Here is a 24,505-nt window from a genome sequence, read left to right as displayed (position 1 = left end):
AGCCCAGGAGACAGCTGACCTCCTGGTCCACCACGTCATCCGTCTGCATGGGATACCCTCCGACATCGTCTCTGATCATGGTCCCCAGTTCTCCTCACACGTCTGGAGGAGCTTCTGCAGGGAACTGGGGGCCACCGTGAGCCTCTCGTCCGGGTACCATCCACAGACGAACGGACAGGCAGAGCGGGCCAACCAGGACTTAGAACAGACCCTCCGCTGCGTCACATCCGCGCACCCGACGGCCTGGAGTAACCATCTGGCCTGGATCGAGTATGCGCATAACAGCCAGGTGTCTTCTGCCACCGGCCTCTCCCCATTTGAGGTGTGTTTGGGGTATCAGCCCCCGTTGTTTCCCGTGGTGGAGGGAGAGGTCGGTGTGCCCTCGGTCCAGGCCCACCTGCGGAAGTGCCGTCGGGTGTGGCGCTCCACCCGTTCTGCCTTGTTGAAGGCCCGGACGAGGGCGAAGACCCATGCAGACCGCCGGTGATCCCCAGCCCCTGCTTACCAGCCCGGGCAGGAGGTGTGGCTTTCCACGAAGGACATCCCCCTCCAGGTGGACTCCCCAAAACTTCAGGACAGGTACATTGGCCCCTTCAGGATCCTCAAAGTCCTCAGTCCTGCCGCAGTGAAGCTCCAACTCCCGGCTTCACTGCGGATCCATCCGGTTTTCCATGTGTCCCGCATCACACCTCACCACACCTCACCCCTCTGTGCTCCTGCTCGGATCATCGACGGGGAGCCGGCTTGGACGGTGCGCCGGCTCCTGGACGTCCGTCGGATGGGTCGGAGGTTCCAGTACTTGGTGGACTGGGAGGGGTATGGACCCGAAGAACGCTCCTGGGTGAAGAGGAGCTTCATCCTGGATCCGGCCCTCCTGGCCGACTTCTACCGCTGTGTCACTACACTTTCCCAACAGAACCATTTGAAGCAGAAGCTAAATCCTGACCTGAGAGTCTCCAGGTGACAGTGTGGACTCTCCAGTCCAGCAGACAGCAGCTTCATTCCTGAATCCTGCAGCCGGTTCTGACTCAGGTCCAGTTCTGTCAGACTGGAGGACTGAGAGCTGAGAACTGAAGACAGAACTTCACAGCTTCTCTCTGACAGATTACAGCCAGATAACCTGCAGAGACTATTCAAAACAAGAAAGATTTTCACTTTAAAATCAGAGAAATTAAGTCTCTTTTCAAATTAGTGATGGAACAGATCACAGATCTCCCCCCCAGTTCTGCTGACATTAACTGTGATTTAATGCCAAAATTTCCATCACAATGTGAAATACAGATTTATTGTCACTGTAAGTTCTTTTTAAAGGAATAACTCAGTAAATCTCGATGCAGAGTTTCAGTGAAATCAAAGTGTGAGCAGAAAAAGCATTTGTGCGTTCACGTGCACTAGTTCGAAGCAGAGAGTCTGCCACCCTTGTGGTCAGCAGCAGACAAACTGTGAAGCTCCAAACGTGACAAAAACTGTTGTGTGTTGGGGGGGGCGTGGCTGGATGTTTTGGTGTTCTTTTCTTTTCTTTGCTCTCCAGGTGGCATGGGGGCTGATTTGTCTGTGAAGAAGGTGCTGGCTGAAGAGTCTTCACCCTCATCAACATCATGGAAAGCACCTGTGAGTGGTGCTCACGTGCAACCTGGACGACTTGCAGCTGAAGCAGATAATTGGATGGCGTTCCGCATTTAAGTCATGTGTGATTCAAGCAGAACTGCCGGGAACTCGACCTTGTGACGTTCGTTTGTGAGACGCTGAGGACCGCGCCTGGGTTTTGACACATCGAGCCCGTGAAGCAGGGAGGGGTGAGGACACATGCTGTCAGCACACACGAAAGGTAATTAAGTGTTTAAGTAATTGTTGATAGTAACTTGGTGTTTTGTTACACAGTATACTGGAATTGTGAAGAGAATTGTGCAGTTTGCTTCTCACTGCTGTGGCGTGAAGGATAAGTGATCCTCCACTTGTTGTGAGAAGCTGCTCATTTGCATAAAGTAAAAAAAAAGGACACTGACCTGAGTGTGTTGCTGATAGCGTGTGTTTATTGGAAGATATAGTTGTATCTGTTGCCTTACCTCACCTTCTCTTTGCTTCACAGAGAATCAGTTTGTCGTGTCCACCTGGGGGGTGTTTGGCGGTGGTAGGAAGTCCAGGAGCGCCGGCTTTAATCCTTGCGGGCGCTGGAGAGCGAGCCACGAATCACTCCACCAGAGGGACGTTGTTTTTATGTTTTTACACTTTTAAGCACAGGTGAATAATAAATAGTTTCTGTTTGGAACCGCTTTCTGGTTATTTTTAGCGCTGGGTCCTGTCTGACGCAGGTCCGCTCCTCAACCCGCGTCGACACATAACAGTAGTTCCCGGTCATTCCATAATGGACCCAGCGGCAGAGGCGGTTCCTTTTGCCGAAAAGATTCAAGAACACTTGGAGAAAATATGGGAGCAATTACAGCATCTCGCATATCAAATTAAACAAACAGACGCCCGTGTTACGGAGCTTGCAGCTCAAGCCGTTCCGCTTCCTGCAGCGCCAGCTGCGGCATCATCGATACCAGGGCAGATAACTCCGTCACCCAGAGATTCGGTGTTTGAACCGATCATTTGTCATCCGGAGCCTTATGCGGGAGACGTCGAAGCTTGTGCTTCGTTTCTGATGCAATGTTCTCTGGTTTTTGCTCAGCGACCGGCTTCCTTCTCTTCTGATGGAAGCCGTGTTTCGTATGTGACAAATTTGCTCCGAGGTGACGCCTTAGCTTGGGTCACAGCGTTGTGGAGTAACAACTCGCCATTGTTAGGGTCCTTTAAGGATTTCTCCCGGGAGTTCCGACTGGTTTTTGACCATCCGGTGAAAACGAATACCGTTGCTCAACGGTTGCTGAATCTCAGGCAGGGGAGGCGGAGTGTGGCGTAATATTCCGTGGACTTCCGGATTTTTTCTGCTCAATTAGGTTGGAATGCCGCAGCATTACGGGGCGTGTTTGTAGACGGGTTAAATGAGTCATTAAAAGACGAGCTGGCGGTCCGTGATGAGCCAAACGATTTAGACGAGCTAATATCGTTGGTGATTCACCTAGATGATCGGATGAAGGAGCGTGGACGCGAGAGAGGACGCCCATCAGAGCGTTTTTTTTTTTGTCTCAGGGCTTTCCCCGACACAAAGCTGGGCCGCCTCTTCTTCGCCCCACTGAGGCTCCTCCGACGGGACCTCCGGCTCCTCCTATTGACGAGCCCATGTAGCTCGGACGAGTCGAGATTCCTGTATTGCCCCGACACGTAAGCGTCAAGAGAAATAACGGTGACGTAACTCCAAGTGTTCTGGGACAAGCAAAAGAACCCACATAAAAAAAAAAAAAAAAAATTCTAGCACAAGTAAATGTTTTGTTTTCTTTAATCAGGGGTTATACTTGTTTGGGGAGGTAGGGGCGCATCTGGTGGAGTGATAGGCGGTTAGAAGCCCGCCTGGGCTCACTTACGTGTCAATTTTGTATGTGCTTTTAGGTATTTTCTGTTTGGGTTGTTGGGTCGTTTTGTTTTGTTGTTTTTATTTCTCTACATTCCTAACCCCAACCTCACTTGCCCTTAGACCGCTTGTCTTGTGGGTTGTGGGGTGGTGCAGGTTGGTCACGCTGAGCATTCTCAGAAGACCTCTGCACCTGGGGGGGGGGGGTGTTAGAGGCGTTCTTTTTAGTTTGGTTAGGGCCCGGTTCCACTCCAGCCTCGGTGAGCCTTTGTACCGATTGTCATGGGTGTTGCCGGGGTGTGGTGCAGCGGAGACATGCCTCAGTCGGAGGGGTGGGCCGATCTGTTGCCGTTTGCCATTTCGGTAGTTCCACCCCTCCCGAGTGGCTGGGGTATGGTCGAGTTGGGGCACCGGACGTATTTCCGGTTCTCCGCTGCGCCTTGGGGTTGGAGCTGGGTTAGTTTTTACCTGTTCCCTTCTCCGGCTTAATATTTTGAGCCGTTCGCCAAAATAGAGCCGCCGAAGGGCTCTGGGAGGGACCTGGGGTCTTTCAGGGTGCCGGGGAGGGTAACAGGGTTTATGGTCGTTTTATATCCACCCGGGGTTGTTTTTGGTTGTCCTCCGGGGGTTGGTTTTTGGTTTTATTTTGTTTCCTTCCGGGTTCCGCCTCCAGGGTTGATGGGACGGTCCTCTGGGGGGGAATTGGCTTGGGACCGACCGGCCAAGTGTGACCGGATCTGGGGTTCCGGGGTTGTGGGGAGGGTACCTCCTGGGGTTGATGATACGGTCCCCTGGGGGGCACCGTTTTACTCCATGTAGACCTGGGGACCTTTGTGGGATTACGGTTTTGGCTGTTCCTCCTGGAACTGGCAATGAAGGCCTTCTGAGGGGGGGTTGGGCTCTGCAGGTCATTCTGGGGGGGTTGTTTGTTATTTTTCTTTTATGCATTTACGTTTGTACTGTGTTTGTGGGACTGTGTTGGGTTTTTGTGTTTGGGAGTTTTTCTTTTCCTCCCGGGGTTTGATGGGACGGTCCCCTGGGGAGGTTTTGGGTGGGTTTTATGTTTTTTTTGTGTGAGTGGACTTGTTCTGGGGACTGTTTTGGGGCTTTTGTTGATTCCAGCCGGCCTTCCAGCTGCGGTGCCTGTCTTGCCGTCTGCTTCCTGACGTGGACCCCGGAGGGAGGTGCTGTTCTCGGGCCTGGTCTGTTCGGTCGCCGGGAGGCTTCCCGTTGATGGGGGGGTACTGTTGTGTGTTGGGGGGGCGTGGCTGGATGTTTTGGTGTTCTTTTCTTTTCTTTGCTCTCCAGGTGGCATGGGGGCTGATTTGTCTGTGAAGAAGGTGCTGGCTGAAGAGTCTTCACCCTCATCAACATCATGGAAAGCACCTGTGAGTGGTGCTCACGTGCAACCTGGACGACTTGCAGCTGAAGCAGATAATTGGATGGCGTTCTGCATTTAAGTCATGTGTGATTCAAGCAGAACTGTCGGGAACTCGACCTTGTGACGTTCGTTTGTGAGACGCTGAGGACCGCGCCTGGGTTTTGACACATCGAGCCCGTGAAGCAGGGAGGGGTGAGGACACATGCTGTCAGCACACACGAAAGGTAATTAAGTGTTTAAGTAATTGTTGATAGTAACTTGGTGTTTTGTTACACAGTATACTGGAATTGTGAAGAGAATTGTGCAGTTTGCTTCTCACTGCTGTGGCGTGAAGGATAAGTGATCCTCCACTTGTTGTGAGAAGCTGCTCATTTGCATAAAGTAAAAAAAAAGGACACTGACCTGAGTGTGTTGCTGATAGCGTGTGTTTATTGGAAGATATAGTTGTATCTGTTGCCTTACCTCACCTTCTCTTTGCTTCACAGAGAATCAGTTTGTCGTGTCCACCTGGGGGGTGTTTGGCGGTGGTAGGAAGTCCAGGAGCGCTGGCTTTAATCCTTGCGGGCGCTGGAGAGCGAGCCACGAATCACTCCACCAGAGGGACGTTGTTTTTATGTTTTTACACTTTTAAGCACAGGTGAATAATAAATAGTTTCTGTTTGGAACCGCTTTCTGGTTATTTTTAGCGCTGGGTCCTGTCTGACGCAGGTCCGCTCCTCAACCCGCGTCGACACATAAGAAAAAACACTGAACCATCAGGAAGATGAGGCTGGAATGTGAGCGCTGATCTCACTGAGATGGTTCAGATCAGTGAGTGTGAGCCATGACGTCATCAGCAAAAAAAAAAAAAAAAAAACTGTTCCTGACTGGTATTTATCGTGAAAGAGCAACAGAAATAAAATTATTATTCTGATTTTTACCTTCTAACCAGATGATGGAGACGCCCTCATGTTGAAAAAAAATTTGAAGTTAGGAACTCTGGTCTGTTTTTTTTATGATGTTGTCCTGTCTATCTGGTCCCAGAGAGCAAAGAGACCAGATAGACAGGAGACGGAGACAAGAAGAAGAGGAGTGTCTCTCCCTTATTTAGCAGGAGTAGGGGAAAAACTACAGAGGATCTTCAGACAGCACAAAATCCCAGTTTACTTTAAACCGATTAACACCTTGAGACAGAAATTAGTTCACCCTAAGGACATGATCCCTAGTTACAAACAGAGCAATGTAGTGTATTCTATCAGATGTCAGGAAAACTGTAACGAACACTACATAGGTGTGACTAAGCAACCTTTACACAAAAGACTATACCAGCACCGCAGAGAGGGCGCCAGTGGACCTCAGTCTGCAATTCATCTCCACCTTAAAGACACTAACCACACGTTTGAGGACAAGGAAGTTAAAATATTAGCCAGAGAGAAGAAATGGTTTGAGAGAGGGGTCAATGAGGCATTCTTTGTGAAATGTTTGAAACCCAGCCTTAACCGGGGAGGGGGTCTGAGACACGCTTTATCCCTTGTTGACAATGGGGTACTCAGGTCAAAGCAGTTTCAATCTTTAGTTCATGGTAATGAGTCATTCACGTCATCAGGAGAGTCATCAAGGGAGCCATCAAGAAAGGCATCCATCCCATCATTAGGAGGGACAGCTGCCCTGTCATTAGGAGAGTGCTAACTAGAGCACAATAGTTGCTAATTAGAGCTATTGTTTAGTCACTAGCCTATAGCAGTCTGCCTCTCAGTAGGAGGGGTCTGGTTAGGTTTAAAACTCCAGCTTTTGTTGGCTTCTGTTCATTCGTCTCTACAAGAGTCAGACAGAAGTCAGACTTCCAGAGCAAGAATTTTAGCTGAGGAAGCTTCTGCGATTTGAAGCGAAATGTCCTCGCGTCAAGCAACCCAGTCCAGTCGAAGATTCAAGCTTCTCTACTATGGAAACCACCTGGACAACTGAGAGCCTACACAGAAAAACCCTTAAGATCATAATTTTTCTGAATTTATATTAAAAAAAAACATAAAATAACCTCACTTTAAAATAATAATTATAATAATAGTCAGTCTGACAGTGTTGATGGATCCATGAATGATGCAGTGATGAACATGAATGAGAGAATAAACATCATCAAAGTGTTTGTTGCTGTAGCATGGAGACATTATGAACAAACTGTCCAATCAATCAATCAATTTTATTTATATAGCGCCAAATCACAACAAACAGTTGCCCCAAGGCGCTTTATATTGTAAGGCAAGGCCATACAATAATTACGTAAAAACCCCAATGGTCAAAACGACCCCCTGTGAGCAAGCACTTGGCGACAGTGGGAAGGAAAAACTCCCTTTTAACAGGAAGAAACCTCCAGCAGAACCAGGCTCAGGGAGGGGCAGTCTTCTGCTGGGACTGGTTGGGGCTGAGGGAGAGAACCAGGCAAAAGACATGCTGTGGAGGGGAGCAGAGATCAATCACTAATGATTAAATGCAGAGTGGTGCATACAGAGCAAAAAGAGAAAGAAACACTCAGTGCATCATGGGAACCCCCCAGCAGTCTAAGTCTATAGCAGCATAACTAAGGGATGGTTCAGGTTCACCCGATCCAGCCCTAACTATAAGCTTTAGCAAAAAGGAAAGTTTTAAGCCTAATCTTAAAAGTAGAGAGGGTGTCTGTCTCCCTGATCCGAATTGGGAGCTGGTTCCACAGGAGAGGAGCCTGAAAGCTGAAGGCTCTGCCTCCCATTCTACTCTTACAAACCATAGGAACTACAAGTAAGCCTGCAGTCTGAGAGCGAAGCGCTCTATTGGGGTGATATGGTACTATGAGGTCCCTAAGATAAGATGGGACCTGATTATTCAAAACCTTATAAGTAAGAAGAAGAATTTTAAATTCTATTCTAGAATTAACAGGAAGCCAATGAAGAGAGGCCAATATGGGTGAGATATGCTCTCTCCTTCTAGTCCCCGTCAGTACTCTAGCTGCAGCATTTTGAATTAACTGAAGGCTTTTCAGGGAACTTTTAGGACAACCTGATAATAATGAATTACAATAGTCCAGCCTAGAGGAAATAAATGCATGAATTAGTTTTTCAGCATCACTCTGAGACAAGACCTTTCTAACTTTAGAGATATTGCGTAAATGCAAAAAAGCAGTCTTACATATTTGTTTAATATGCGCTTTGAATGACATATCCTGATCAAAAATGACTCCAAGATTTCTCACAATATTACTAGAGGTCAGGGTAATGCCATCCAGAGTAAGGATCTGGTTAGACACCATGTTTCTAAGATTTGTGGGGCCAAGTACAATAACTTCAGTTTTATCTGAGTTTAAAAGCAGGAAATTAGAGGTCATCCATGTCCTTATGTCTGTAAGACAATCCTGCAGTTTAGCTAATTGGTGTGTGTCCTCTGGCTTCATGGATAGATAAAGCTGGGTATCATCTGCGTAACAATGAAAATTTAAGCAATGCCGTCTAATAATACTGCCTAAGGGAAGCATGTATAAAGTGAATAAAATTGGTCCTAGCACAGAACCTTGTGGAACTCCATAATTAACCTTAGTCTGTGAAGAAGACTCCCCATTTACATGAACAAATTGTAATCTATTAGATAAATATGATTCAAACCACCGCAGCGCAGTGCCTTTAATACCTATGGCATGCTCTAATCTCTGTAATAAAATTTTATGGTCAACAGTATCAAAAGCAGCACTGAGGTCTAACAGAACAAGCACAGAGATGAGTCCACTGTCTGAGGCCATAAGAAGATCATTTGTAACCTTCACTAATGCTGTTTCTGTACTATGATGAATTCTAAAACCTGACTGAAACTCTTCAAATAGACCATTCCTCTGCAGATGATCAGTTAGCTGTTTTACAACTACCCTTTCAAGAATTTTTGAGAGAAAAGGAAGGTTGGAGATTGGCCTATAATTAGCTAAGATAGCTGGGTCAAGTGATGGCTTTTTAAGTAATGGTTTAATTACTGCCACCTTAAAAGCCTGTGGTACATAGCCAACTAATAAAGATAGATTGATCATATTTAAGATCGAAGCATTAAATAATGGTAGGGCTTCCTTGAGCAGCCTGGTAGGAATGGGGTCTAATAGACATGTTGATAGTTTGGATGAAGTAACTAATGAAAATATCTCAGAACAATCTGAGAGAAAGAGTCTAACCAAATACCGGCATCACTGAAAGCAGCCAAAGATAACGATACGTCTTTGGGATGGTTATGAGTAATTTTTTCTCTAATAGTTAAAATTTTATTAGCAAAGAAAGTCATGAAGTCATTACTAGTTAAAGTTAAAGGAATACTCGGCTCAATAGAGGTCTGACTCTTTGTCAGCCTGGCTACAGTGCTGAAAAGAAACCTGGGGTTGTTCTTATTTTCTTCAATTAGTGATGAGTAGTAAGATGTCCTAGCTTTACAAAGGGCTTTTTTATAGAGCAACAGACTCTTTTTCCAGGCTAAGTGAAGATCTTCTAAATTAGTGAGATGCCATTTCCTCTCCAACTTACGGGTTATCTGCTTTAAGCTGCGAGTTTGTGCGTTATACCACAGAGTCAGGCACTTCTGATTTAAAGCTCTCTTTTTCAGAGGAGCTACAGCATCCAAAGTTGTCTTCAATGAGGATGTAAAACTATTGACAAGATACTCTATCTCACTTACAGAGTTTAGGTAGCTACTCTGCACTGTGTTGGTATATGGCATTAGAGAACATAAAGAAGGAATCATATCCTTAAACCTAGTTACAGCGCTTTCTGAAAGATTTCTAGTGTAATGAAACTTATTCCCCACTGCTGGGTAGTCCATCAGAGTAAATGTAAATGTTATTAAGAAATGATCAGACAGAAGGGAGTTTTCAGGGAATACTGTTAAGTCTTCAGTTTCCATACCATAAGTCAGAACAAGATCTAAGATATGATTAAAGTGGTGGGTGGACTCATTTACATTTTGAGCAAAGCCAATTAAGTCTAATAATAGATTAAATGCAGTGTTGAGGCTGTCATTCTCAGCATCTGTGTGGATGTTAAAATCGCTCACTATAATTATCTTATCTGAGCTAAGCACTAAGTCAGACAAAAGTTCTGAAAATTCACAGAGAAACTCACAGTAACGACCAGGAGGACGATAGATAACAACAAATAAAACTGTTTTTTGGGACTTCCAATTTGGATGGACAAGACTAAGAGTCAAGCTTTCAAATGAATTAAAGCTCTGTCTGGGTTTTTGATTAATTAATAAGCTGGAATGGAAGATTGCTGCTAATCCTCCACCTTGGCCCGTGCTACGAGCGTTCTGGCAGTTAGTGTGACTCGGGGGTGTTGACTCATTTAAACTAACATATTCATCCTGCTGTAACCAGGTTTCTGTAAGGCAGAATAAATCAATATGTTGATCAATTATTATATCATTTACTAACAGGGACTTAGAAGAGAGAGACCTAATGTTTAATAGACCACATTAACTGTTTTAGTCTGTGGTGCAGTTGAAGGTGCTATATTATTTTTTCTTTTTGAATTTTTATGCTTAAATAGATTTTTGCTGGTTATTGGTGGTCTGGGAGCAGGCACCGTCTCTACGGGGATGGGGTAATGAGGGGATGGCAGGGGGAGAGAAGCTGCAGAGAGGTGTGTAAGACTACAACTCTGCTTCCTGGTCCCAACCCTGGATAGTCACGGTTTGGAGGATTTAAGAAAATTGGCCAGATTTCTAGAAATGAGAGCTGCTCCATCCAAAGTGGGATGGATGCCGTCTCTCCTAACAAGACCAGGTTTTCCCCAGAAGCTTTGCCAATTATCTATGAAGCCCACCTCATTTTTTGGACACCACTCAGACAGCCAGCAATTCAAGGAGAACATGCGGCTAAACATGTCACTCCCGGTCCGATTTGGGAGGGGCCCAGAGAAAACTACAGAGTCCGACATTGTTTTTGCAAAGTTACACACCGATTCAATGTTAATTTTAGTGACCTCCGATTGGCGTAACCGGGTGTCATTACTGCCGACGTGAATTACAATCTTACCAAATTTACGCTTAGCCTTAGCCAGCAGTTTCAAATTTCCTTCAATGTCACCTGCTCTGGCCCCCGGAAGACAATTGACTATGGTTGCTGGTGTCGCTAACTTCACATTTCTCAAAACAGAGTCGCCAATAACCAGAGTTTGTTCCTCGGCGGGTGTGTCGCCGAGTGGGGAAAAATGGTTAGAAATGTGAACGGGTTGGCGGTGTACACGGGGCTTCTGTTTAGGGCTACGCTTCCTCCTCACAGTCACCCAGTCGGCCTGCTTTTCCGGCTGCTCGGGATCTGCCAGAGGGAAACTAACGGCGGCTAAGCTACCTTGGTCCGCACCGACTACAGGGGCCTGGCTAGCTGTAGAATTTTCCACGGTGCGGAGCCGAGTCTCCAATTTGCCCAGCCTGGCCTCCAAAGCTACGAATAAGCTACACTTATTACAAGTACCATTACTGCTAAAGGAGGCCAAGGAATAACTAAACATTTCACACCCAGAGCAGAAAAGTGCGGGAGAGACAGGAGAAGCCGCCATGCTAAACCGGCTAAGAGCTAGTAGCTGCGCTAAGCTAGCGGATTCCTAAAAACACACAAAGTGAATAATGTGTAAATAATTTAGAGGTGATTCAGCAGAGGGAGTGCTTTAGTTAAGGCACGTGAAGATTACACTGTGAAACAAATCGTTATCTAGGTAACTAGATCAATCTAACTGCGCAGATTAAACAGCTAACAGATACAGCAAAACACCGCTGTGCTCCGGAACAGGAAGTGATACAATACCGCAGTGAGAGCCAACCACCAGTAGAGGCAAGCAAGAGCAAAAAAGCAAGCGCAATATCGACAGTTTGGATATGTCAAAATACTATGTCCAATGAGGACATAAGATGGACGTCAACAGACCGTAAACATGTGGTTCAGGCGTTTTTGATGCTGCTGAGCAGATGGAACCCTGAGAACCTCTGAGCTCTGCTGCTTCACTCTGTGGACCAAACAGAAACAGTTTACTCACATTATGTCCAAACACAAATAGTTTCAAGTTCACATCAACCTGTATCGTTGGTCTGAACACTCAAACTGGTTTTCATGGTCTTCTTGTTGGTCCTCCTGAGAGTCCCACAGTGGGCTTGACTGTCCGTCCACACACGCCATAAACAGAAACACGATTTCCTCAAAGTTGTCTCTTTCTGTCCAGATCAGATGGTCCTGAAAGCAGCAAACCAGCTGTGGACTTTGACAACCACCGGGTCCAAGAATCCAACAAGGTTCAAGACCCTGAAGTCTAAGCTGTGGCTTTTCCATACCGAGGCTGGAAAGTTTCCTCACAGCTTCCAGATGTAAATTCTGTCCTTTCTATAGCAACTGATATATTCTGTCCAACTAGAAGCTTTTCTCAAAATTTCAATAAGTCAAATCGTTTGTCTTCTACCTGTTTAAACAAGTTAAATTATAAAGTATCCTGAGAAGACACGAGTGTCACAAGAATTAACATGTTCTGTCCCTAACTCACCATCTGATGTCAAACAAAACCTGAGAATCTGCTCCTGTAGTTACAAGAAGACGACTGAGGGAGAGACACGACCAAACGTCCTCAGTCTGGTTCAAACCTGGCTGTCCTCTTCTGGACATCTTCTACTTTTAAGGATCAGACCACAAAATAACAGACTACAGTCATGAATTACTGTGGGTCCATTGGACATCACCAGGACTGGTCGAGTCCTTTAAATGCTGTGGACATCAAGACAGTCCGTCTCGGCCGCCTCTTGAATATGTAGGTCAAAAGACAATGTTGGACCTAAAATCACACCGAGATGTTTCACTCTTTCATGACAATGAATTCCACAATCACCCAGAGATGATGAGAACTCAAGGTTCAGGCTACAATGTGGGTAAGTCCTATTTCAGTGCCTGATCTGGATTTGACTCATGTGGTCTGTTTAGTTGGGACTCTGGACTTCCCCTCCTGGTTGTCCTTTGGGCCATCAGTCACTGAACACTGGACTACCTGTAGGACAAGTCCCTCCCGGGGACCAGCCTGGACATCAGCACAGCTAACTTGCGACTAAAATACTCCATCATGTTGACATAATATTTCAGCGATCAAGATTGAAACAGACAACAGGAAGGAATTCATCATTTGCGGAGGTACAAACAGGGACACAGACAAATGAGCCAGAAGGTTCACAGACTTCCAGAGGATTGTGGGAGGAGAAGACGGTGGTTCAGAGCACCAACAGGAGACACTCGAGTCACAGGAAAACACTGGGAATCACAAAGGAGCGCGTTTATTGTCATCACTTCATCAAAGGTCTGTTTTCTGTCACACGTCATCCTTTTATGGAATTAATTTTATTTGTTGTGACTAATGGGCACCATTCATAAACGTGTCCACTTTCAGCCGGCAGATGGAGCCAAATGTACAAAAACAATCCTGACAAACCCGTGTGCCTCAAAGATTTTGTGGTTTTTCATCACAGCTGGACTCAACCAACCTGGACTCACCATCATTTGTCCAAATTCCAAAGACCATCAGTTTGTCAGGTCACAGATCAGGAAGAGTTTTCAGGTATTTGTGTGGAGCTTCCAACGTCCAACACATCATGGATTTTGAAGCATTCAACAAAATTTCATCCATGACAAGAATTGTTGAAGCTGCACAGTCAAGCTGCTCTGTGCCTGATCCATCAATCTCAGACGCTCAGCACAGCAAGTCCGGATTAGTACTTAGATGAAGACCAGGGTCTGTGTGTGTGTTTCTCAAGGTCAAACTGGAGTCACGTCAGGAAGGATATCCAGCATAAAACTTGTGCCAAATCCCAGAGCAGATCTTTACTGGATCACTGTGGTGACCCTGAACATCCAGGAGCAGACCAAAGATCAACAACAGTAACTGTTGATGCTGTTACAGTTCAAACAACAATGGTGTCCTCTGCTGCTCTGTGGACAGTTGTGACATCATAAAGACAAACATTTTAGTGTCAGTCAGAGCTCGCTTCTTTCCAGCTAGAGCTGCCACAAATGACTATTTTAATAGTCGACTTGTCAACGATTAATTTTGTGATTAGTCGACTATTCGGATCATACGTAAATTGCAGCTTATCACATTTTATGATATCATTATCGATTCCGCTTATCAATCCAATTCCTTATCGATTCCCTTATCGATAGCTTCTATGAATTTTCTGTGTGCTACCAGTAGGCTTTACAGGTTTTCTATGTCAACAACATTTTATTGAATCTTAAAGTAAAAAAATGAAACTGGTCACTGGATCCTTGATCTCTGGATATAAATAATCTCTACATGGTGGATCCTTGAGCTCTGGACATACAGTAAATAAACTCTACATCAGGGGTGGGCAACTTGTTCCAGAAAGGGCCAAGATGGTGCAGGTTTTCTTTGCAGCCACTGATTCCACTGATTAACTGATTCCATCTGCTCAAAGTGACAGTGAAATCACTTGGTGGACTCAGTGGCTGCAAAGAAAACCTGCACCCTTTTGGCCCTTTCTGGAAAATTTGCCCACCCCTGCTCTACATGGTGGATCCTTTATCTCTGGACATACAGTAAATAAACTACATGGTGGATCCTTGATCTCTGGAGATAGATAGAAAAAAAATCTGTAGTTTTTGTCAAAAGCATTTCCTTTCAGACATTAACAGCATAGATGCCACTCCATACGTCTGAGCCAAGCTCAGCTGGCTGCTGGAGTCTGCATGTCTGCAGCCATACAGTCTTGGGCTGCTGCACGTCAGCCAGGATATCTCATTTTGGGAGGAAAAAAAACATTTTGATCGATTGCAGTTTATTGTTTGTATTACAGCGTTTGGAAAGAGGTGTCATTTGATTTAAACGGTGATTTGCTTTGAAGTTATTAATTTCGAGCGGACTCTATCTTCCTAACTTGGCTCGGCAGCACAGCGTTTGGAGCGACGGAATGGAGGACAATTCTCGTTTCTTTCTTGCAACAAGACAGGAGTCCCAGTTAGTCACTTCAATCTGCACAAAAGTGACTCACAATTGACATATTTTAATGGCTTTGAGAGGAGTTAAGAAGCAGAGTTGCCACTTCTGCAGAGGAGCGAAGCAAAGATCTAACGAAGCAGCAGATCGAAGCACTGCTTCATTGGTTCAAGGTTCAAAGCAAATGACTCGTCGACTACTAAATTAGTCGACTAGTCATGGCAGCCCTATTTCCAGCAGAAGGTCAAATCCTCCTTTCTTCCAGTCTGTAGGTATGATACTTGTCTACCAGATAGGAAAAAAAAAAAAAAAGACTGCAATGGAAGAACAGCAACTTCAGCCACCTGGAGGAGATCAGCTCCAGTCCCACAGACGCCCAGATCCTTCCTTGCTATCAGCTGTTTCATGGCCTTTTCGATCTCAACAAGATTTGGTGGTTCACAACTGACTGGGCAATCAGCTTTAAGAACCCTGGTGCCAGAACTATGTAACGTCCCAGGAGGAGACAATTACTTAAAGTAGCTGGTTCAACCTTACAGGGCAGCAGGGGTATACTGGGGGGTCTTCCCACCCCGCCTCATAAACGTCCAGTGTCTGGTAACCAGCTGTGTCCATGTCCGAAGTCCTCCAGCCAAACAGTCTCATCTTCAAAGTAGGGCTGCCACGATTAGTCGACTAGTCACAATTACGTCAACTATCAAAACAATCTGCGACAAATCTAATAATCTGTCATCATTTATTTTTTTTAAGATTTGTTTTTCCTCTCAAAACTGCCACTGTACCTTCCGCTGAACTGTGGTAATCCGGTGTTGCTGGCAGAAATGTCTCCCCCTAAAAACCAGTCCACCTTGCCTTCACTCCACACGCGTCATTAGCTGAGGTTCACCGATTATCACCTCGTTTCTGCTTCAAACTGCACTCCAGTCATCATTGATCTCAGTGACAGATATCTGAAGCTTTTGTACAACAATCATTTCCACATAAATTCAGCATTGTTTCATCACAAAAGACGGAGGAATTGATCAGAGCACCGCAGGTACATGCGCTGCTAGTTGATGCATTCACTACGCATCAGTCATTTCAAAACGTCACAGAGTATCGCCGCGTTTCTGCTTGAAACTGCCTCGTTTCTCCTTAAAACTGACTTTAGAATGATTTAAGAGGTTTTACTTTTTATCATCTGATGGTTAATAATCCAATTAATCTATCTGATTTCTTTGGGTGAAGAGACTCCGTCTCAGACGAGCTGCTGAGGTCCGAAATGACGCATGCGCAGTGGAGGCAGGGCAGACCAATTTTTAGGGGCGGACCGTTCGGCCTGCGACACCAGGTCTGCCATGATGTTACTGGAAAAGTTACGCCCAAACAATATCATGGCTAGCCAGCAACGAAGCTCAAAAGTTTGGGAGCATTTTAATCAAATTAAAGACAAAAACGCGCAATGCAAAAATCTGCAAGGCAGAACTTGCCATCCACGACGGTACAACAGCGATGCAGGAGCATCTGAGAAGGAAGCACGTTGTGACTGATTCTGACAAAGTGAGAGTCATCTCAGTAAGCTAATTGGCTAGTTAGCCGCTAACATTAACATCTATAATGAATTACTTACTTAGCTGTAAACATTAACATTAATGATGGTGATTTCATTAGTCTTAGCACGCATATGTGTTTGCTGTAATAACAGCGATGTCACGTTTGAATAGGAAATGTGATAACGCTAATGTTTTATCACGCTATGTTATAGTGCAAAAATAATACGTTCCTCTTCAATGAACGACTTTGTTACCAAGTAAAAGTTGAATGAATGATCATAATTGTCTTCATTTTTATTTAGCACATACCTTAAACACTTCAAGCGTGAAGCTAATGATGGTTATATAAGAGCAGCTGCATGCTGGTGCATTAAGGCGCAATTTATGTACGATCTGATAAGTTAACAAATCCCAAAAATTATCGGTGACTAGTCGATTATCAAAATACTCATCTGTGGCAGCCCTAATTCAAGCAGGTTCTATTTAGTTAGTTAATCAATGAAAACTCCTGTTTATGATGAAATTCAGGGGATAAATTATCATGACATCATAAAGACAGAAACATGTTAGTGTCAGTCAGAGCTCACGTCTGTCCAGCAGAGGGACACTGTCCTTTAAAAAGAGGAGGATTATCCATGGACCAGTCACTGTTCAGGGACACACAGCTGGGTTCAGGTCCAGACGAGTCTAGACTCTGATGGATACTGACAGAAAAACAGCAGAAACACAATTAAAGATCAGAAAACATGATCATCAATAATGTTTGAAACCAGTGGCAGCTGGTCACTAGAGGGCGATATGACACAGCCCCCTCAAAATACTGAGTTAAATAAAATCTACAACATAATGAATGAATCAGAAATAAGTCTGGTTTGTTCAAAGTCAGAGTCTGTTAGTGTCAATTTAAATGTGTTCCAACACCATTTCCTTTTTTTCATTTCAGTGAGAGTAAAGTCCACTTCCTGTTTGTGTCGCCGCTCATTAAAAGTCTGTAATGTTGCCGAACGACCATAATCATGTGACTTGAGGCTGAATTTTTTAATTTGATCTTCAGTTTTTCCCCTCGGGGACGTAGCTCTGATGGAAAGATTTTCATGTTTGTTTGTTTTTTTATCTAAATTTTATTAGACAAATCACTCACATGTAGTGCAGCAGTTTCACTCCCCTGATGTCACTCTGGACGGAAACATTATTGGTACACCAATGAGGCCTTTGTGTTCCAACTGAAACATCAAGCTACTTTTGTCTTACTTTGTCTGTGCACTTTTGTGATCATCACACATCACTCGAAGCAATCTTTGGAAATGCCTTTGGAATCCTCAAAGTGCCCAACAAATCTTTGAACTGAAGCTTTTCGTAGGTAGAATCGAAAACAAGAAGCGGACTGCAGACTAAGCTACGATACCAAGTTATCTACTGATAATGCGAGATATCAAGTAATGTCACATGACATCACAATTCAAAGCAATGATTGTAGTGCGATGCACTCTGGAATAGGTGAAGCCTTGAATCAAAGCTTTGAATCAAAGTCTTGCAGGCTGAATTTAAAACAAGCGGTTGGTTAGGAGGACGCAGACAGACAACTTCAAACGTGTGATTTTTAAAAAGATTTCAATGTTGGAACACACACACAGAGGGATCACACTCCTCAGCCTCCCCCGTAAGGTCTATTCCAGAGTACTGGAGAGGAGAATTCGACCGATGGTCGAACCTCGGATTCAGGAGGAGCAGTGTGGTTTTCATCCTGGTCGCGGCACACTGGACCAGCTCTACACGCTCCATTGGGTGCTCTAGGGTTCATGGGAGTTCGCCCAACCAGTCCACATGTGTTTTGTGGATCTGGAGAAGGCGTTTGACCGTGTCCCTCGGGGCACCCTGTGGGGGGGTGCTCTGGGAGTACGGGGTCCGGGATCCTTTGCTAAGGGCTATCCGGTCCCTGTACGACCGCAGCAGGAGCTTGGTTCGCATTGCCGGTAGTAATTCAAACCTGTTTCCAGTGCACGTTGGCCTCCGCCCAGAGCTGCCCTTTGTCACCGGTTCTGTTCATTATTTTTATTGACAGAATTTCTAGGCGCAGCCAGGGTGTAGAGGGAGTCTGATTTGGGAACCACAGAATCTCGTCTCTGCTGTTTGCGGATGATGTGATTCTGTTGGCTTCGTCAAATCAGGACCTTCAGCGTGCACTGGGGCGGTTTGCAGCCGAGTGTGAAGCGTCCGGGATGAGAATCAGCACCTCCAAATCTGAGGCCATGGTGCCTCAAGTGGAGGAGTTTAAGTATCTCGGGGTCTTGTTCACGAGTGAGGGACAGATGGAGCGTGAGATCGATAGACGGATCGGTGCAGCATCTGCAGTGATGCGGTCGCTGTATCGGACCGTCGTGGTGAAGAGAGAGCTGAGTAGGAGGGCAAAGCTCTCAATTTACCGATCGATCTACGTTCCGATCCTCACCTATGGTCATGAGATTTGGCTCATGACCGAAAGAACGAGATCGCAAGTACAAGCGGCCGAGATGAGTTTCCTCCGCAGGTTGGCTGGGCGCTCCCTTAGAGATAGGGTGAGGAGCTCGGTCACTCAGGAGGAGCTCGGAGTCGAGCCGTTGCTCCTCCACATCGTAAGGAGTCAGTTGAGGTGGCTCGGGCATCATTTCCGGATGCCCCCTGGACGCCTCGCTGGAGAGGTGTTCCGGGCACGTCCCATTGGGAGGTGGCTTGGGAACGCCTTGGGGTTCCCCTGGAGGAGCTGGGGTAAGTGTGTGTGGATCGGGAGGTCTGGGCGGCTTTGCTTGAGCTGCTGCCCCCACGACCCGACTCCAGATAAAGCGGAAGAAAATGGATGGATAGATTTCGATGTTTCAACTCCATCAGAGATGATCCAATAGAGACGAACAGAGTGAAAAAACACACTCTGAAGGGCCGCCTGAACAGTTTCCAGCAGTTATACACAGTCATCATTAAATACACTGACTGATCTGTCTCAGATTACTGTGTGTGTGTGTGTATGTATATAGAGACATGAGTGCTGAGCACCGAGTGTGATTAATAACAGCACGCTGATGTAAGCACTGAGGGCAGATAATGATGGCACAGCGATGAGGGCAGTTTCCACATAAATACAGTTCTTATGTCATGTTGTACAAACTGTGCAGTAATAACACTAATACTATCACGAAATATATATATATATATATATATATATATATATATATATATATATATATATATATATATATATATATATATATGTATATATATATATATATATATATATATATATATATATATATATATATATATATATATATATAAAACGTTTCATGAGAATCACTCTGTGCCTTAGTATTACTACAGTTCTGCACTACATGGAACTGATGAGTCACATAATAAATATGTTGATTTAATTTAACTTTTCTGCAGAACTCAAGTCAGATTAATTCATTCATTTTCTGCAACTGATCCAGGTCCAGGTCACGGTAACAGTCGACCAAGCTGCTCAAACCACACTTCCCGATCCTCAGCCAAATCCTGCAACTCTTCCTGTGGGAACCCAAGGCATTCCTGAGCCAGCTGGAATATATAACCCCTACAGGTGTCCTGGTCTTCCTGGGGTCTCTTCCCAGTTGGACATGCCTGGAAGACCTCTTGACAGACATGACTAGGGTCTCCGTATCAGGTGCCTGAACCACCTCTCTTGGCTCTTTACTACGTGAGAAAGCAGCAGCTCTACTCACAGCCACTCCCAGATCATTGAGCTTCTCACACTGTCCCGGAACCTAGGGCCAGATACTCGAGAGAGGAAAGTTGATGACTCTATGGGAGAATAGGAGTGTAAATTGAGAGTCTGGCCTTCTGGCTCAGCTCTTTCAGCACCATTGTGGTCTGGTACAAAGTTGGTAAAACATCAAACGCAATTGTGAACAAGACCCTGAGATATATAAACTTCTCAACTTGGGGCAGTAACTCTCCCCTGACCCAGTGGGGTCAATCCAGCCTCTTCCAAGACAGGACCATGGTCTCAAATTTGGAGATGCTGATTCTCATCACAGTTGCTTCACACTGTACCTCAGACCTGCCCAGTGTGAATCTGAGGTCAGAGTCTGATGAAGTCAACAGAACAACATCATCTGCAAAATAGCAGAGATGCAATTCTGGGGTCACAGAGATGGAAACCCTCCAGTCCCCAAATGTGGCTTGAAATCCTGTCTATGAACACGAACAGGACTGGGGACAAGGGGCAACCCTGGACGAGTCCAACACCCACTAGAAATATGTTTTATGTAATACAGAGAATGTGGACACAGCTCCTACTTTGTGTGTGGGTGTTGGGGTTCGTAGTCTTATCAAACAAATGTGGGGTGTCAATTTGAGATAAAGGCAACAAAAAGGTGAAAATGTGCAAAAAAAAAAAAAAATCATACACAAATTTAGCAGAACAGGGTTCTCCCCAGACAATGGAGTAACAGCACCGCTATACTGCTATTGCAATGCCGCTATACTGAGCAGCATCATCTCACGATGTTTTAGCGCATGCGCAAACCCATTTTTGCGGGGAGATTTCACATAAACAATTTCAGCTCTTAATTTTATCCTGTTTACATCCAGGCAACACAAACCGTCACAAAACGCAAGCGTTATACAAAGCCTGACGATCAGAGAATGATCTCTGCATTTTTGGTTTAATCTTGGCGGTGACCACAGCCTGGGTAGTTGAAGAGGTGCCACCAGAAAAACGTCCCAATGTGCGGAGCGCTGTCATCACCAATCCATCCAGGGAGGGTGCACGCCAGCCCAGAGCATCACGGAGACCGAGGCGAGTGCACAACCGACTTTGACACCGTTTGTCGGAGGCTAACAACAACGCTGTGGCCCCAGTGACAGTGAACAGGAAGCGCTTTATGAAGAAAATGGCAGAACGGAAATCGAAATTCTTGAGGTACCGAGACGTACTTTCAGTCTTTGAAATTTTGGTGCTGGATAGCGGCATGCATTATTTCCATGCTTCTACGTCGGACATGTTGCGCCAAAATCATAACTTAAATTTAGGCTGTTAGGGACCAATGGCCAGAATTACTTTGTGCACTTCCATGACTGGTCTCAAAGCATACAGCATTCACAACAATCAGCTACATTTTTCTGAGCATTTCTGACAGCAATTATGTAGCTTTGAAGAAAACATCCCAATGTGCACTTGAATGGAATGTAGCTGCTAATAATGGAGCCACCGATTAATTGCAAAGTTTACATCAGCGTGATGTTGTATGACTCATTTTAAAGCAATAACTGGTAATTTTGATGCAGTCACAGTAAAAGCAGCAGCCGCTGTCTGCTGTGAGAAGACTTAGTGCATGTTCACATTGATCATTAATGCAGCCTGTTAAAAAGTCTGTTAGAGGCTCAGCTTTGCACACTCTTATAAGTGTCATTGATATAACTGTGAAAAATCTAACAAATACATCTGTGGATCAGACAGCCTGAAAAAACAGCACAGAGTTCCGCGTGCGCATTCATGGTGGGAGCTATAAAAGGATTAAAACAGCATGCTGCTCCAGTACATACAACAGAGTCTGCACATATCAGGATCCTAAACCTGACAGACTCTCTCAAAGTAAAATAAAAATAACAAAGCCTACCAGCTCCACCGAGGAGACCAAAATACAAAAAAAAAAAAAAAAAAAAAAAACTGAACAGGGCACTCACCCACTTGTCTACCTCTGAACTCTCCCAATATCGTCGGGAGTCTCCCGATTTGGAGAGTTATCTTTCGACCTCCTCATCCATACTTAAAATCTCCTGTAATCTAAGTTAACGAGCGAGCACTGCTGACAGACCCTCTGCAGGGCCGCTGAGTCTATAAAACTGAGATATTTGTCTAGCTGGTTAATTGTGACTACAACGACTTAAAAAAAAAAAAAACAGTCGCATATTGTGTGGTAAAAAGCAGTGGTGCCAGGCAGGCGGACATCACCGTTATATTCATTCGGTCCCTCGCAACACTGACATGGATTAAGCGGACAGATAAGAGCGCGCATGCTCCGGAACACAGCAGCAGCTTTTCAGGTAAAGGGTCCCTCATTCAAATACTTCAAGATAAAGAACTTTCTCCAAGATTGTCACAGAAAGCAGAACAGACTTAGTCAGTGACATTAATGCGCTCCTCTTAGCTGCACCTGTACCATTCCATTTTATTTATTTAACAGTGAATATAGTTTTGTCTATTTGACTTTTTTACTACTTATAGAAGTGTTTTTCTTTTCTTTTCTTATTGCTCCAATAATCCCAGATCAAATTCCTTGTATGTGTAAATTTACTTGGCAATAAATCTCCCTCTCTGATATTTCCCACAGTTGACAGGTATGCACTTGTAGAATGATTTCCAAGATTACATATGCAAAGTCTACATCATCAAAAACGTCATTATGCATAGATCGCGCGTGATCGCTAGCCGGAGAATAATGTCCAGGTCCACGCCATCATCATGCACAGGCCGTGTGTGATCGCCAGCCAGAGAATAATGTCCCATGGCAGCTCCACCATCAGCTCCGCACAACGTTCTCTAATGATTCTGGCACATTACATAGAAAGTCCATTATCTCCTGAAAATAACATATTCTGACTTTTTTCCCAATATAAGAAATACATTTGCATGTTCAGGCAGCCTGTAAAAACAGCGCCGTGGAGATATTCCACGTGTGCATTCACAGCACCTGTAAAATAGTGTCCTGCAACACAGACAGCAGCGTCAGCACGTTAGGATCCAAAATCTGACCCGACGCTGAAAAATTCAGAGTTCCTGAGTTTTATAGAATCTGTAAAAATGACTCAAACAGCACATTTAAACATGACAAAAAACACTAGTGCAGCAGATAAGTGAATATTTACTGAGGGATGAAAAAATGATGCAAATTATTAGTTGGGTGAATACGGTTTTAAAAGGAATAGTTTGCATCATGTATCATGCTTAGTTATCATGTTACAGGGCAGCATATGTCACATGTCATAGAATCCAATGGATGCTGATATTGTTTAACCTTTACTTTGCAAACCAAGCATGCAAAACTATTCCATTTATTAATCCTATTAGCTCAACCAGTAATTTGCACCACTTTTACCAAAATTGGAGCAACTTTAACTTTTGACCCCTGTACAAACTGAATTGACCTTTCTCAGTGTTCTTGCTGTTTTTACCCCATAACTCCTGACCATTCATTCACAGATAGTCCAAACTATACCTTTTTGGAATCTTTATGATCAGACAAATAATATGGAATACCTTTCAATATGATTGGAGCATTTTTAAATTTTGACCCCTGTGTAATACTTCAATTGACCCCTTCTTGGCCGCCTATTGAAAGTTCACGTGGGTACCCGGCATTTTTAAAAGAGTAATGTCTAAGGAGTATGTGTGCCAAATTTGGTGCTTGCATCACCATTTGAAGCATTTTTTTATCCGCTGCACTACACTGAGGAACTCTATCAATAAATGACTTTATCCCACCTTTCCATATAAGACCCGTACTATATGAATAAATTATGCAACTAGAAGCACTCAGAGAGTGCAAACCTCCGCCAAGGCCATGGGGTCACTGACGCCATAATATCTACACGCCGTGGAATCACTGAACCTAAAAAAGTCTAACAATGATGTTTGCTCAGTAGTAAAAAAAAAGTTTCATCTGCTGTGACTGGATAGCATGTATCCTTAGTGCTTGGCATCACAGTTTATTGCAACTTGCACCTTTCCCAGAAGCTACTGTCATTTGAGCACTGATATTGATATTGCATGTGCTTATAGACAACAACAAATAAGAGACAAAATTCAATTTATTATTCAACTAAACTGCAAATATATGAATTTTTTAACATTTATGAAACACTTCTCTAAACAAGGCCATAGGGTCACTGACCCTAAAGAGATTCCCTCCTTGGCACAGTGATCTATTCAACAATTCAGTGTTACAATGAAAACTATGATACATACACTTTAATTTCCTTTATATTTGACATCCTTGACCATGAAAACATACCACTAGAACTTGGAATCACTTTTATGTCTTTATTAGTTCAAAAGATAAAAACAGTTTTTCGGTAATTGCGGTTTTCTTCTGGATCTAGCTCCATAACATTTGAAGCTACATCAAATCTGATGACACCTTACTGGATCAGTACAGATTCAGCTATAATTTGGTGT

General features: G+C 44.5%; 2 protein-coding genes and 1 long non-coding RNA gene across 4 annotated transcripts in view; 1 reads left to right on the top strand and 2 right to left on the bottom strand.

Moving 5' to 3' along the window:
* LOC117513405 (stonustoxin subunit alpha-like) overlaps window positions 1–1,154 on the bottom strand; it is a 15,683-nt gene extending 14,529 nt beyond the window's left edge. The window contains exon 1 of the mRNA XM_034173589.1: window positions 947–1,154. Coding sequence (XP_034029480.1) covers window positions 947–1,002 — 56 coding nt within the window. The 5' untranslated portion in view covers window positions 1,003–1,154. The remainder of the gene's footprint in view (window positions 1–946) is intronic.
* A 5,721-nt stretch (window positions 1,155–6,875) lies between these two features.
* The window catches only part of LOC117513729, a 29,188-nt gene continuing 11,558 nt past the window's right edge, over window positions 6,876–24,505 (bottom strand). The window contains exons 5-7 of one of the 2 annotated variants that reach the window (XM_034173967.1): window positions 16,908–17,024; window positions 11,697–11,809; window positions 6,889–6,988 (exon numbers count right to left, since the gene is read on the bottom strand). In XM_034173967.1, the coding sequence (XP_034029858.1) occupies window positions 11,722–11,809; window positions 16,908–17,024 (205 nt within the window). In that variant the 3' untranslated portion in view covers window positions 6,889–6,988; window positions 11,697–11,721. Of the gene's footprint in view, window positions 6,989–11,696; window positions 11,810–16,907; window positions 17,025–24,505 lie in introns of both variants that reach the window. The other variant, XM_034173968.1, reaches the window with a different exon arrangement.
* Window positions 16,935–20,766, top strand: LOC117513730. The gene is made up of 3 exons (XR_004561693.1): window positions 16,935–17,211; window positions 19,779–19,784; window positions 20,754–20,766. It is a non-coding gene; the product is annotated as an uncharacterized LOC117513730 (long non-coding RNA).

The sequence above is a fragment of the Thalassophryne amazonica genome, chromosome 7 (assembly GCF_902500255.1).
Source record: "Thalassophryne amazonica chromosome 7, fThaAma1.1, whole genome shotgun sequence".
Taxonomy (NCBI): Eukaryota; Metazoa; Chordata; class Actinopteri; order Batrachoidiformes; family Batrachoididae; genus Thalassophryne; species Thalassophryne amazonica.
This window is presented reverse-complemented; position numbering and strand designations above follow the sequence as displayed.